At 38.9% G+C, this 16,078-nt stretch overlaps 1 protein-coding gene and 1 long non-coding RNA gene across 5 annotated transcripts in view; one reads left to right on the top strand and one right to left on the bottom strand.

The window, feature by feature from the left end:
- mgll (monoglyceride lipase) overlaps positions 1 to 14,783 on the bottom strand; it is a 39,161-nt gene extending 24,378 nt beyond the window's left edge. The window contains exons 1-3 of one of the 4 annotated variants that reach the window (XM_077514817.1): positions 14,385 to 14,783; positions 10,983 to 11,059; positions 4,992 to 5,130 (exon numbers count right to left, since the gene is read on the bottom strand). In XM_077514817.1, coding sequence (XP_077370943.1) covers positions 4,992 to 5,130; positions 10,983 to 11,046 — 203 coding nt within the window. In that variant the 5' untranslated portion in view covers positions 11,047 to 11,059; positions 14,385 to 14,783. Of the gene's footprint in view, positions 1 to 4,991; positions 5,356 to 9,611; positions 9,780 to 10,982; positions 12,243 to 14,384 lie in introns of those variants that run through there. The other 3 variants (XM_077514815.1, XM_077514819.1, XM_077514816.1) reach the window with 3 other exon arrangements.
- Positions 12,650 to 13,621, top strand: LOC144014663 (uncharacterized). The gene is made up of 2 exons (XR_013282525.1): positions 12,650 to 13,053; positions 13,423 to 13,621. It is a non-coding gene; the product is annotated as an uncharacterized LOC144014663 (long non-coding RNA).
- Positions 14,784 to 16,078: the final 1,295 nt, after the last annotated feature.

Genomic DNA, 16,078 nt, shown 5'->3' on the forward strand with positions numbered 1-16,078 from the left:
GTGCTTTTGTATCCAGTCTGAAAGTGTAACACTAACAGCAGGGAACACAAACTCAAAACAGGGAAGGGTAGTCAAGCTAGACGCCATCAGTTTACAAATGTGTATACGCAGTGACCCACTTACACAGCATGCGTGTCAGTTACGAAGCAGCTGAAGCGCCATGACTCCGGCATGCACCTACGACTTGTTGATGGCACTGCGGGTTCAAAGCCTCAGTTGGACATCTGCTTGAGGGTCTGTCAATCATTGTTGAGGCCCCTCCCCTAGAGCCGAAAACCTTTCACCCACTTCCTAGTTCTAATGAAAGGGGGCCTTTGAGAAACAGCTAACCTTTGACCCCAATTCATTCAGTCAATCATCTCATATATATATATATATATATATATATATATATATATATATATATATATATATATATATATATATATATATACATACACACATACATACATATATATACACAAGTGGTCCCATGCTCACCATGTGGCTCAAGAAGATAAGTCTGTTTTATCTACTACAGCTTTTTATAAATAATATGGAAGTCATAACATCCATAGATATGAGATTTACATTTTACTCATAATGAACGACAAACCTCATTCATTTCATTTGTAAAAGATAGGCTGAGCCAAATGACCTAAAAAAAAAATCAAACGCCTTTCAAAGGAGATGAAAACTGAAATATGGTACATGAGACCTGCTTTGTTTTTACCTAAGTGTGGACCTCCTCCTTCCCTTTGTTGTCACCACCATCCTTGTGGACCAGTGACATGCCATAGGCCTACATGTCAATGTTTGACCTAATACACTTTTGTTTGCACTGCTACATAACAAAATTAGTGCTTGATTTCTTTTGAACTACCCTCACATTCCCCCCGTTTATTTATCAATGGCTTGCCTGGCATATATTGACTTGTCATTTATGTACTTTGTATATGCATATATGTTTCATTGATTAGACATGTTCTGATATCAGGCCGATACTGCGGATGTAATTCAGGAACATTATATTGTTATGAAGAGCAATTGATTACCATCCTGGTAGCATTCACTTACAGTTTGGAACTGATTTAACAGCAGATGGCAGCGATCTAAAATTAAGCCCAATTACCACTTACAGCACATCCCTTTACACCTTTAGTGTTGGTGATAAGAAAATGCCCCAAACGAAGACAAAATGGGGGGCTGGGGCACGGGGCAGCATCGTTACAATTTAAGTTGCTTTTATGACTCATGACTCCAGTTGTATTTGTATTTTTAAAAGAACATCTGCATCAATTTCCATTACAGGCCCTATTTTCATTCCCAGCGCAGGTCTAGCACAAAGCGTGGTCTGTGCACATGGATGGAGCATTCTTTCTTTCTGTATTTTCGTAGACTTTGCACAGGTAGAATAAAGCGCTATGTATCCTTTTCCCGGCTAATCGTAGAGGCATCCCTCATTTACACTGAAATCAGGGCGCCATCTGCAGAGAATGACATCACAGTGCCAAAGGCCTCAGCTTGTGAACGTCACATGACCAAACCCAGAAAACAATATATTTCAATGTGACACTTGCCAGTAATGTGATCCAAGCATAAAATCAAATGGTTTGCTACTGACATACAAAAAAGAAAGGCTAACCCTCTTAAATCAAACAATTAAATTCTGTGACACACAATATTTTGGCATTTGCTTTCAAGCGTGACATTGGCGCCAGTTAATAAGTTCAGCAAGGCTTAAGTCTGTGTCTTATTTTTTCTTTTTCTTTGTCTTTTTATGACAAGTAGCGGCCTCAATTGATGTTGAGATTAGAATGTGCCAAAGATAATTTTTAAAGCGTAAGAATGCAGCGTCAACAAATGTGCCAGTTTATCAGATTCAAGCAACGCTGTTATGGATTGAGTCTATGTCCATGGTTTACAGTGTTTGCAGTAGACTAATTATTCAGACATCAGTTGAGCTAATGAGTCACTACTGTGCTGAATCAGTGAGGTGTAACATCTGCGAAAAGGTCCTGTCTTGACTCCAGATGTTTTGTGGGCCTGCACATTCGGTCACATCTGCTGTGTTGCCATGCTGCAAGCAATTACATGTTTACACAGAGTTTGTGTGTGACATCTGTGTTTCTTTTTATGCCACAGCTACATATGCAAGAAGGAAGCATGTAAAAAATGGCCAAATGCATCACATTTAGCCACAGAAATTAAAAACAAAACTATTAGAAGTGATATTATTTTGCTACAGAAATTGGAAACAACACATTATTAGAATTGATAAACAAAGCATCCATTCAATGTAGTGAAATGGTTCAATTTTTGCATGGCATCCAAAACATTCTGTCAGTGTTAGCCGAGGTTAGCCTTCTTTGTGTCTTAATGGGGTCACTATCCAGCAAGGGTTCTCAGAGTAGCCATAAGATTAGCATAATTTTCATATTAATGAGCTTTGGTCAGACAATTAAGTCTATACTGCTTTGCTCAATCAGAATATCAAGTGGGTCGGACAGACAAAAAGACAGATTAGATTAGGTTAGATAAAATAGATGGACAGACAGACAGGCACAATTGTTGATACCCCTCTGTTAATGAAAGAAAAACCCAGAATGGTCACTGAAATCACTTGAAAATTACAAAAGTAACAATACATTAAAAAAAAAAATTGAAAATTAAAAAAAATCTAAATCAGCCATTACTTCTGAATTGCAGTTCAACAGAATTGTTAAAATAAAATAAAAAAATAAATAAGAATAAAATACAATTAAAAACAAAACAAAAAACTAACTAATGACAAAGGCCTGGACAAAAATGATAGTACCACTATACAAAATTAAAAATAATTTGACCAGAGGAAACAGGTTTAACTCAAGTGTCTTCAAAATCATTATCAGTCAGTCTACTTATTGAAAGAGTGACAAATAGTTCCTGTGCTTTTTTGGTGACATGGTGTGTACCACACTGAACATGGACGACAGAAAGCGAAGGAGAGAGTTGTCTCAGGATTAATTTATAGACAAGCAAGTTAAAGGTACAATAAAGGTAAAATAATAATAATAATGAGCAAGACTGGAATTTGCAAAAATGCATACTGACAAGCCACAAAGCTTTTGGCAAAATGTCCTTTGGACAGATGAGACAAAACTGGAGTGTTTTGGTCAGGCGCATCAATTCAGCTCAGAGACGCAAAAATGAAACATACCAAGAAAAGAGCACTGTCCCTACTGCAAAACATCTGTGGAAGGAGCTGAACCATACCATATGAAAAACACACTGTTCAAACCTGAGACAACTGGAGCAGTTTTCTCACGAGGAGTGGGTAAAATTACCTGTTGACAGGTGCACAAGTCTCATTGTAGTTCCAGAAATCATTTGCTTGCAGTGAATGCCTCAAAAGGTTGTGCAACAAAACATTGTTATGGTACCATATTTTTTGCCCATGCCTGTTTCATTAGTTTTTATTTCAGAATAGAATACTTTATTGCCTGTCATAAATGGTGACAGAAATTCTTCTTCGACTTGGATCTCAAACACATTCTCATCCACACAAATTTCACATTAAAAACACAATAACAAGTAAAACTACACAGAATTAAAACAAATAACTAATTCATGCTGGGTCAATGCTATGTTCTATTTTAAGGTGTTCAGAATGATTATGGCAGAGCAAATGAAAGATTTTTTTGTCAATATTTTTCCGGGCCAGTGGGACTTTGTACCTCCTGCATGATGGCAGTAACTGAAATGATTGGTGGAGGGGATGAGAAGGGTAATCAGGGTGATCGGGGTGGTATTCCTGCTCACAGAGGTACAGGTCTGACAGGGGTGTGTGTAATGAACTGCATAATTTGCTAGCCTGTTTTATTATACGGGAGAGTTTGTTTTTGATGGTGAGCAAATTGTACCAGGATGAAGTGTTGAATCTAAGAATGGGTTCAATGAGTGATTAAAATGTCCCTGTGTATATTAAAAATCCTTAGGCTCCTCAGTAAAAGTATTTATTTGATTTTAATAATTGGGTTGAACGACAATTCAACACTATTGTCTGATTTTGATTGTTTAATTTTCAATATATTTTTTTTTATTGTTACTTTTGCTAGTTTCAAGTGATTTCAGGGACCACTAAGGGGTTTTCTTTCCTTAACAGGGGGTTACTAACAATTTTGGGCACAGGTGCACATTTTGGTGATGAGTGATTGAAATTTTCTGACATATTAAGCGATCTAAACGTTTATTTTTATTTTTTTACGTGTATGTTGAGTTTTAGACTGTGACGTGTCCATCTGCCAAAATGTCCTTGGTTCTTGATATTTACAAATACGGCATGTACATATTTTACCACATTACACAATGCCACCCAAAAAGACATGATGATACTGTCAAATAATCAACATTTAGTATTTCACAACCCCCCAAAAATTGTATTTTATTGTATTTTTTTTTATTGATCCATGCCAAGTGTGTGTGTGTGTGGGGGGTTGAGCATCTACCTACCTTGATTAATTATTGATAATTAATCATGATTATTGATAATCCTTGTGAGAAATCATTCATCTCATTGATGACTATCAATTTTTAATTATAGCATATAGTCAAAAGGTAATTTCAGCAAATTTCAGAAGCGCATACCAAAATAATAAACTTTAAAAATGTAGAAAATGAAATGCACAATTGTCAAGTTTTTTGTGTTAGGTTGATTAAATAGTGATATACACTATATTTGTAATGACTTGGTTTTTTTGCCCAAAAATTGTAGTCCCTAATTAATAACATATTAACATATCTGCACGTGTACCATTATTAAATTGAATTGTTAAATTAATAGGAAACAGACATGCTAAATCCAGGGGAAGACAATTAACTAAATAAAGACAAAAATACAGTGTGTCTAAAACTGTCTCTACTGGCTATTAAGATACAATTCAAACCATTAAAGGGACACAACGGGTTGCTTTTATACGAATAGCGACAGCCGAGTGTCTCCACTCACCCCACCACGCTATATACCAACTGACCTTGGCAGGCCGACTGGCTCCCAGTAGCGGCAGAACAGGTGCAGTCCATCGGCGTTGACGATGTGCTTTAGGTCGGCGTACGGAACTCCCTGCGGACTCCGCCTGATAGCAGCCCCCGGCTCTGGCATGGAGGATGGCTCTGACAGACACACACGGAGCGGCCACAGTAAGACATCACGGCCGTACAGGAAGCAACCGAGGCCGGCCGCGAGTAGACAGGTCGCGGCTGTCACGGCGTTCATTGCCCGCGGATGCCTGTTTCCGTCTTCGCTGGCAGGCGCCAATAAAAAGGCTTGTTGTATTCACTTGAAATGGAGGCTCGGCGCTCGCCTTGATCTAATCCCACACACGCGCGCGCGCGCGCGCACAGTCGCGGCTTGAATTACGTCAGAAGACCATATGTGCTTTCTTTTCCATCCTGGTCTGCACATGGAAGGGACACACTCACACAACTTCATAAAAAAAAGTCGTTATACGTTATGTATAAACAAATAATGGCATATATTTATCAAACTTTTACTTATTTTAAGGAACAAAGAAAGGATGGAATGAAGAATGGAAGGGAAGAAGAATGGAAGGATGCTAGGAAGTAAAAAGTAACTATAAAAAGACACAAGGGAAGGAGAGAAGTACAGAGAAAGGAAGGAAGGAAACATGGAAAAACAGAAAGAGTGAATGATGAAAGCGTAAGGTAGTGAGGAAGAGAGGATGGAGGAAGGACAGAAAAGGGAATGACAGGAAACAAAGGAAAAGGGTCTCCACCGGGTTGATACACACAAAACCACACTTGGATTTGAAACCATAAAGGCTGCAGGGCAGGCCCTAAAACCTTAATGTGACATCTTAACCCTAGTTTAAAGCACAAACCCTGCTTGAAATCATGTTTTGAAACACTAAACCTTAACCCACATTGAAACCCTATTTCTGAAAGCCTAATCCTGTCTTCAAACCCCCACAGCACCCTATTTTGGAACCCTATCCCATGACTTTATTTCAGCTTTTAATGAAATTGATGCAGAACTTGGAGTGTTCTGGAACCTTTTTAGGAACCTTGCATGTTGAAGAGATTTCAAGCATTTACAAATTAACTGTGTTTAAGTAGATAAATATAAATGGATTGACCCCCCAACCACCACCACCACCAGTCACCACACCTCACGAACCTTTTGGCCCACCTTGCGTATGCATCTGTATCTTGAAAAGGATTTGCAAATAATTCCATTAAATTTTATTTACATTTTACATCATGTGCCAAACTTGTTTTAATCAAGGGTTACATTATTATAAAGGCTGCCGTCATTGAACAGAATATAAGTGAAATCACAAGAAAAAGAAAAAAAAAGTAGTTTGGTCTATTTTTGTAACCCTGCGGTTCTGTTTGATTTGACACAATGAAAATAAAGTGAATTATAAAATGAAACATTAACAGCTTAAAACGTTTGTTTTAAGGAAGTGCAACATCATTAGTTTGCCTTCTTTTGGGGAAGTGAAGGATGCAGACAAGTGCAACAGTAACAGTCTGAACCATGTGATTTATCGTGCGATTTAAAAAAAAATAAAAAAAAATCAGCAATGACATGTTATTGCTTTGACTCCATCCGGAGAGCCCAAGAGAGGCTATTTAAATGTCACTTAAGTTGCATTCTTACCAAGCTACTTTTTTTATGAGCTGTGTTAACTTGCTACAGTTATAATAATGTTGGCATGATTCCATTTCAAATGAGAAAACAAATTTGACGTTCTGCCAGAAGCATGTCTCTGACGCCCATTCTATTTGCTACATTACCCTATTAAGAGCCCTGCATCTCTGTTAGCTTTATGCCAAGGGAGGTATGTTTTGAAAGGGTGCTATTACTGGTATAGCTTTTAATTATAAGACAACATTTACTTTAGTTATTTATGATGGCATTATTATTTTAATTACTCTCGTTTCCATTATGTACAGAACTTACAGCTGTGGCTGTTGTACAGTGTTGAAAGTTGAGTCACGACAGAGAAATCATCACCCTTCACAAATAAAGCCATTTGCTTTAACCACTCCACCACCACTGGACATATGGGTGAAGCCTTCTTAAGCTAGGTGAAGAGAGTAGTTGCACTTTAATTAAGCTATATGTAATTTTGTGACGAAATTTATACTTAAGTCCATCATACATGTTCCACCATCCAAGCGGACCAGGGTCCACATTCTCTTCTCAAAATATTTTCAAGTGATTTCACTGAGTTAAACAGGAAGACCAAACTAGATGAATACACTGTAGGCAAGCCAGGTTGATCCACATTCAATAATAGCTACCACATTGCTGTGGCAGCAAAAAAGTAGATGCGGTGGCCCTATTGGATGTGGCAGCTTCTGGTCTAATGCATGAACCACCCGGGGGGCCAAATCAAATGAGGCTGGCTTTAACGGTATCTCCATTTACATGTCATTAGCTAGGGGTGGTGGAATTAAAGAGATAGTGTGTAGAAATGTTTGTCACCTAGTGGTGAACTGATAGAATGCAACTACCTAAGTTTGAAGTGTGCACATGGTGAAGCACGCACACTACGGTGCCTCAAAGAGACCACACTTCACAAGCCTACACAAAAATGTGCTAAGTTTGTCTCCTTTGGGTTCCCTTAGCAGAAAGATAGCGGTGAAATGTAAAGAGTCTGTAAGATGAGGCGCGACCAGTGTAATATAATTTAGTGATGACTAGACCTAGATTATTATATATAGATTAGGGGTGTGAATTGCCCAGTACCTGACGATTCGATCCGTGTCACGATTCATAGGTCACGATTCGATTCGATACCGATTAATCCCGATATGAATTTACAAGTCGATTGTTGCGATTTTTTTTACTCAAATTTAGAAAATACCATTCAGTAAACTTATACATGTACAATGTAAGATTTGTGTGAAAATTTATTATTTATTGATCTCAAACTTCAGTTTTATAACTGTGAGCCACTCTATTTAACAAACGGGTTGTAACCATTTTCATGTTAGAACAGCATTGAAATAAAATATTAAGGCTTAATGTTCCGTTAATATAGCATTGTTCCATGCTTAAGGTGTGAAAGTTAGACGTTTTGTTGAATATTTTTTCATCAAAAATTGATGTAAAAAAATCGATTCGGCTGCCTATTGAATCGATTCGAGAATTAGGTGCTGTAGTATCGCGATATATTGCCGAATCGATTTTTTCAACACCCCTAATATAGATTAGGTAGATACGGTGACGTCATAATACATTGAAATGAATAGTGGGTTTTAAAAATGAACATTGAAAAATCTATTTCAATTTCTACACACTAACCCATTTACACCAGGACCTATATTTCACAATTTTACATTTTTAACAGTTCTGTGCGCCCAAATCATTTGAGACGCCAGAGATAAACACATCATCATTTTACTCATCAATAACGTTACAGTGTTTATCATGCTCATCGAAAATCAAATATACATAGGCCTATATTTGATGTACATTTATAAACATATTTCATTGTCATTATTACATTTTTGTCCCTTTCAATATGACTTTCATGAAAGAAGTTTCTTGGGCCATGCACTGAAGAAAATTACTAAAATGTGATAAAGTGATGTAATTATCAATTTTTTCCCCCTCAAAATAATCAAATGTAGATTTCCGAATCAAGTAAATCCAAAGGATTTCTTTTTTATTTCTTTTTTTTTTTTTTTAAATCGGTGCACCTAAAATGACATAGGGGACCGGATCTGGTCCACAGCACTTGTGTTTGACACCACTATTTGAGTGTGTCTGTAAAGCGACTATTTGAGGGAATAACAATAAAATACAGGAACTATTACAAAGATTATCAAATCATATATTATTACCAAATACATTTAAATGTTCCAAGATTTATTCAGGTAACATTCTGACAACCAGAGCTGTTTACTGTTTTTGTTATTTACACTGCAGCTCCAGTGCATACCTCAATAGAGCTAAATTACACAGTGCTTTATACACAACAATGAGGCGGCCAGCGTGGTGGTTAAAAATAGCTCTCCATGTGTAAAGCTATTTCTACCCCAAACATGATCGGATTTCATCCAATGGCGCGACACTAGATGCAAGCCTCAGTGCAATGTTTCCCATACCCATTCATACCTGAACTATGAGTGTGTAGCAACAATCAGCAAAACGCGCGTCTTCATTAAATGACGTTAACTAATATTTGTCCCCCATGCATACATGAAAACCAGAATTTATTATTTTATTAGCATCACGATGCACGCTGCAGAAGGAAAAAAAATAAAACGGAATGGTGCACACTGCATGCACGCGTGTTTGTTGTCATTCATGCAAACATTCGTACGTACCTCCACACCTCGTGCAAGACATGGCAGACTGCTTGAATCTACAACGCGAGAATGCGCACACACAACCATTGCGGCACAACAAGTGCACGGTGACGTTTGACTGTTTTTTTTTTTTTACGCCTTTATGACATCATCATCTTTCATCATAAATAAAGAGAATACCTTTCAGCTCTGCAACTTGCATACTACTTGTATTGAACACATGAAAGACAAACATAAAAAGAGCACTCCAAATAAAACGAGTAACCAAGTTGTATGAAGGCATGGACATGACGGAAAACAGAACCGACCTGCACCGGGACGTCTGCGGTGAAGTGGAAGCTTATTTTTGGAACGTTTATCGCCCTGGTCCGCCTTTTTTTGCCCCGCTGCTACACAACGCTCCTCTCTCTGCACTCACCCGGGGTACAGTGAAGCCGGAGACAACTCAGGACGCAACCAAAAGTACTCGCACGCACGCGCACAATCACGCGCACGCACGCACACACCCCACAGTCACACGCACGTTTTGATGCTAATTTAGGACATTTTGAATAAAAGTACCTTGGAACTTTTAGTTTTGTTTGTTTGTTTTTTGTTTGTTTGGGTGTTTGTTTGTTTTTAAATTACCCTGAAGCTAAATGAAGATTACTGCACCATATCTACAGAGTAATTGTTGGAAAATATAAACAAAACACCTTAATAAAAATTTAATTAGACATTAAAAATCGTCACGTGCACAGCAACAATTGCTGTAAAGCACAGTACTGACAAAAATATAATGTAGTCTATCAAAATACAATAAGTGCAGTAAATCACATTTTCTTTTTCATCGATGTGTACAATATACACTAGAAACTCGTTCAACAGCTCTTGGTGTTTATATTTTTGGGTTTCAAGAAGTGAATACTGTAAAACTAAAGCCTACAAAACAGAAACGTATGAGTTAACTTATAAGTTCACTGTGTAAAGAACTGTTACACAATAACAAGGTGTCCGTACAAAACAATAAACACTGTTTATTAGAAATAAAAGTCAAGTTAAAGGCTTAGATTGCGCCAACAGTGCATCTTTGCTCGTTGCTTCCTTCTCAGGCTCCCCCTACAGTTGTAAAATAGTATTCACGTTTAGCAGCTGTGGCAAAATGGTGTTGCGGGTGGTGGAGATTGGCTTGTGTGTGACGGAGGGGGGAGAGAGAGAGACGCGAGGGAGGAGTGCGCATGCGCGAGTGGGAGCGGAAGCGTTAGAGAGTGTACGGGCGAGAGGGAAGCGTGGTTAGAGGGAGAGATGACAAAAAGTGTGTGTAAACTGAGAATAAAAAGACAACTACAGTGCGACCCTCTGTCTCCCGGTGCCTCCTTGAGCGACGTGTGACGGGAGTTACCCCCGGAGGCGACTCCGGCCCAGGAGGAAAATCCTCCCCTGTGCCTCCTGACCACGGTCGGGAGACTGAGCAGGAAAAGGTGTAACAATGGCACAAAAAAGAAAGACAAAAAAGTGCATTTCCTAACAAACACACATTCAATTTCTCACTGCAAAATGTTTTTTTTTGGGTTTTTTTTGTGAGTCATAAGTTATTTTAGCCACAATAAGGCAACAAAACAAATGGCGAAAAGGGAGTCTCAACTGTCACACAAGCATGCATAACAAAACAGAAAAAACAAAACAAAATGAATAATCACCCTTTGATGACAGGTGAAATTGGCAGCACACCCATGGACATGAGAAGCTGTTGCCAACATGCATTGTTGGTACCCCACTGTTAATGAAAGAAATAATAATAATGTCATGAAAATTCATCATGGAAAATCAGACATTGCTTTTGAATTGTGGTTCAGCAGAATTATTTAAAAAACAACAACAACAACAACTCATGAAACAGGTCTGGACAAAAATGTTGGTAGCCTCTCGCTAGAAAAGACTGAAAATCATTTGACCATAGGAACAAAGTAGGCCTATGTCCTCTAATCAGCATCACGTGCCTTGAAACGTGTAAGAACAAGCAGTCAGCCCACATTTTCAAGAGTGACATGTAGTCACTGTACCGTTCTGCGATTTGTTGTGTAAACACACTTAAAACGTGAACAGATAAACTGGTGGAGGGAGTTGTCTCGGGAGATTGTGAAGAAAATGATAGGCAACTTGCTAAGGCGTGGTAGCCGTGTTCACCGGAAAGCCCTAGAAGGCGCAAAGAGCCCGAAACAGCACTGAATTGTGTTACGATGCCATCAAAATGATGCACCCGTTTTTATGCTGAGCACACGTGTACCAGTCTGCAAAAATAGAGGGCCACTACACTGCCTATAAGGAGCACATCGATCTAATTCTTAATTAAGGTAATCTTAGGGAAATAGAACATTTAAGATAGCTGGCTGACTCTTCCCCGCTATTAGTGCGATGTCAGAAATGTTCAAATAGTCATACATGCTTAGAAGTAAGGGTTCCAAAAGGGTTCTTCGTGAAGGGCACAGGTGCTATCCAGAACTATGGGCTTCTGGGGAACCCTTTTTTGGAAAATAAATAAATAAATAAATAAATACATCTTCAAGGGTTCTTTTGAGGCTCAGGGTACCTCCTGTAAGTACCGTTTTAAAACAGAGAATTCTTTTTGGAAGAAGGGGTTCTTCAAGGGCTGTTGAAAACATGGGTATTTGAAGATCAAGTTCAAATTTTCAAATGTTTGGCCATGTTTCAGTATTCACTCAGAAATTCTAAGGAAATTCTACAATGACATTATTGAGTAAATTTTACCAGTTTAAAAAATAAAAAAAGTTACTCCAGCATTGAGGAACGAACTCATGACCTTCAGGTTTGGAGACAGTATTGTACCACCTGAGCTATGCCAATCATGTATGGCACTGTACTGCATTGCTGGTGTGTCCAAAATGAAGCCAACTTGGATTTAGGATTTCACTTGACACCAGCAATATACTAACACACAGCAGGAGCAGCATGGCTCATTTGGGACACTGGCTTTTCTGCAGAAGAACTTTTTATTGTGTGAAAATTTCCAATTTGTGATGTACAACACTTAAATTAAGAATATAGTACAAATATCTAATGAAGCAACACAATATACTCTCTGTATATTAATTTAGTTCCTGCCATTGTAGTTTATTCACTTTTAGAAATTGGGGAATTGACTTATTTCTGGTTGTGGGTGAACGGTGGCTGTGGCTCAGGAGGTAGAAATGTTTTTGCCATAACCAGAAGTTCAGCTGTTCAAATCCCGCTCTCTCTGCAATTTGTGCCATTGAGTCCTTGGGCAAGACATTTTACACACATTACATCCAGTGCCACTCACACCGGTGTACGGATGGTGCGAATGTTTGGTGGTGGTTGTGTTGCTCAGGGGGAAAAATGGATTTTAGTGTGTGACCTGGGAGCTGGCTGCCATGATGGTTGCCCTGGAAGTTGAATGCCGGTTTTGCTACAGATTACACGCTCCGCCCTCTTCAAAACAGGTGTGACATATCAGTGGTGATTACTATTCACTCACGTGATCACCTGTGTATGAATTTGTAAGACAAGCTGGATTGACGTGAAGCATCAAGCGATCGGAAACCTCAAATAATCAAGGTAAGTTCAATCTTATTTCAGCAAGTGTGACTCTAGGACCCTAATGGGGAATGGTAGACTTTTTTTTTTTATGTTAACATTTGTTTCTCTTTTGTCGACATGAGAGAGTTTGGACCCACACAAAAAAAAAGAAAAAAAAAAAGGGTGCCACTGCCTTCAACAAGTGGATTAAGGGTAACTATTGAACCTTCTTTTCCAGTAATTTATTTTTACTGAAAAGTGTTTCAACTTTATTAAAAGTAATTAATATGAAAACCTTGTGGGGTACCTTCACTTTCACCTGATTTTGTACCAGTGGAGACTCTTGTTATAGGAGTTAGACAGGCTTATCCAGTCTGTCCCACTGTCACCATTATGATGTGCTGTGCTGATAAATAAATGACTGCATACTCTGACTGCTCTCATTCGACCATGCGTGGTTTTACTTTACTTTTTATAAATGGCTTCATCTGGTGCAGTATGTATACTGTATTGGTGTTACTAACTGTATTCTTTTTCTTTTTATTCTTTTTTTTTTTGTCCTCCATGTCGTGATTGCTGGAGATGATATGAATCCACCTGTTGAGGACAGCCTGGTGTGCATGGCTTGCATGCGTTGCACTGGTGATTCCGCTGGTGTTCGCTTCTGTCCTGCCCTCCTTCCGGGACCTACATAATAGTTTTTCCTTAGAGAGTCTGCTTGTCCTTATCCATCATTGTTTGAAGATTTTTAAATAATAAAAACAAAATTCTCATTAAAAAATTGTTTGAATATTTCTCAGTGTCAACAATAATGAACATAAACTATTTTGATCTGTAGAATAGTGTGGTTCTTCATAAAAACCCCATATAAAAAAAACAAAACTTGTGCAGGTTCTAGGTAAAACCCTTGAAATATAAAAGGGTCCTCGGTATAACTTACTGTGTTAGTTGTCGATGAAACCCTTGCAATATAAAGAAGTCTTTGAAGAACTCGTGATGGTTCTAGATGAAACCCTTTTAATATATAAGGGTTCTCAGTGGAACTCTCTATGAAGGTTCTAAATGAAATCTTGCAATATAAAAGAGTTCTCAGTGGAACTTCCTGTGAGGGTTCTAGATGAAACCTTGCAATATAAAAGAGTTCTCAGTGGAACTTTCTGTAAAGGTTCTAGATGAAACCCTTGAAATCCAAAATGGTTATCAGTGGAACTCGCTGTTAAGTTTCTGGATGATACTCTTGAAACATAACACGGTTCTCAGTGGAACTCCCTGTTTGAGATCTAGATGAAACCCTTAAAGGGTTCTTTGTTGAACCTCTCATACAGGGTTCTAGGTGGAACCTTTTATAGAAGGTTCTGCGGGTAACCCGCTATGTTGTTGGTAGAACCCTTTGGTAGGGTTCCAGGTTTAACCTTCATAAATGGTTCTAATAAGAGCCCAAAAAGGGTTCTCCTATGAGGACAAGCTGGGGAACCTAAAAAGGTTCTAACAAGCACTTTTATTTCTAAGGGTGTAGGCCTCACAGACCTATAACTAATAGTTACCTTATTCCAATAGTAAATAGGTGATGTCCAATCAGAGGAAAAATCCTTCTAGTCGGATGTACAAATCCGGACGAGAAAAACACCTTTTATTCGTGCGCCGGATAATCCCTAAAGCCAACGTGTCCCTGTCGATCGTGAGCAGAAGAGCCTCGAAGGTTCTGAATACACTTATTTATAGATTTAGCCTGCGCATGCTCATAGCTGGCTTAAATATTTACCACCTCTTTTCTATGGGCTAGGGTGTTGGCTTGTACCACTAATGCGCATGGGCAAGTTACTGGCAGGCCAGCATCTCAGTAATGTTCCAGTAATTAACCTGATCAAACGCAGCTTATTATGTAGCTAGGAAAGTTCCCCTCCAAGGTTCTCTCTTTGGGCGTTGGCTGGAAATTCCCTTGTTTGTTCAGCTCACCCAAAAACAAAAAATAAGAACTGCTCTAAACCCACAGATAGTATGTTCTATCATATCAGTTTTTAAGCAACATTACGCATCAGTAAACATGCTTGTACAATATTTTTGACTATAATCTCTCTAAGGTAATCAGCAGTCCTATTCTTCCAGGTTTCGTACACTGTGTGGCGACTGTTGTGAGAGAGACAATCGCACACAAGTTATCCTTTTACACAAAGCATTTCCAAAGCATTTCTACTTCAAATATATAGGTATAGAAGTTATGAAAATGAACAAAAATCAGCATGTTGTTAGTACAGTACATTACAACATTCAGAAGTGTGAAGAGAAGTCAACACAGAAGAAATAAAACACCAGTTATCAGTCACTGTGTAATTTTTTTTGTGGGGCTCCACTGTAAAAAACAAAACAAAACAAAAAAAATCTGTTGTTTTTATGGTTACCAGGGAAATTCTGTAAAAATACAATGGGGAAATGTGAACAACTTTACATGTACTGAATGTACAATAAACAGTAACTGAATGTAAATTTTACAGAACAAAATAGTATAAAATCAGCATGCGCTTGGAAAATGGTACTGCATTTGTGCAGCACTTTATTACCTTACAAAGTGCTTGACTACTCATTCCACAGCATCAGAAACAACTGAGATAGTTTGGACATGTCCAGAGGAGAGATAGTGAGTATATTGGCAGAAAGATGCTGGGTTTCCAAATTCCAGGCAGAAGATCGAGAGGAAGACCAAAGAGGAGGTTTATGGATGCAGTTAAAGAGGACATGAAGCCACCAGCTGAGGTGGCTCGGGCATCTGGTTCGGATGCCTCCTGGACGCCTCCCTGGGGAGGTGTTCCGGGCATGTCCCACCGGCGGGAGGCCCCGGGGACGACCCAGGACACGCTGGAGAGAATATGTCTCTCGGATGACCTGGGAACGCCTTGGGATCCCGCCGGCGGAGCTGGTTGAAGTCGCTGGGGAGAGGGAGGTCTGGGTTTCCCTCCTAAAGCTGCTGCCCCCGCGACCCGACCTCGGATAAGCGGTAGTAAATGGATGGATGGATGGATGGATGAAGGTATTGGTGTGAGAGCAGAGGATGCAGAGGACAGGGTTAGATGGAGGCAACTGATTCGCTGTGGCGATCCCTGAAGGGAAAAGCTGAAAGAAGAAGAAGAAAAAACAACTGGACTCAGATCGCCTTGTCATGGATCTTACTGTATACAGTAAAACCATGTGTAAAAAAAAAAAAAAAAAAAATGTTTTTACGGAACAAAACCTGGAAGCTGTG

This window comes from Festucalex cinctus, chromosome 2 (assembly GCF_051991245.1).
Source record: "Festucalex cinctus isolate MCC-2025b chromosome 2, RoL_Fcin_1.0, whole genome shotgun sequence".
Classification (NCBI taxonomy): domain Eukaryota; kingdom Metazoa; phylum Chordata; class Actinopteri; order Syngnathiformes; family Syngnathidae; genus Festucalex; species Festucalex cinctus.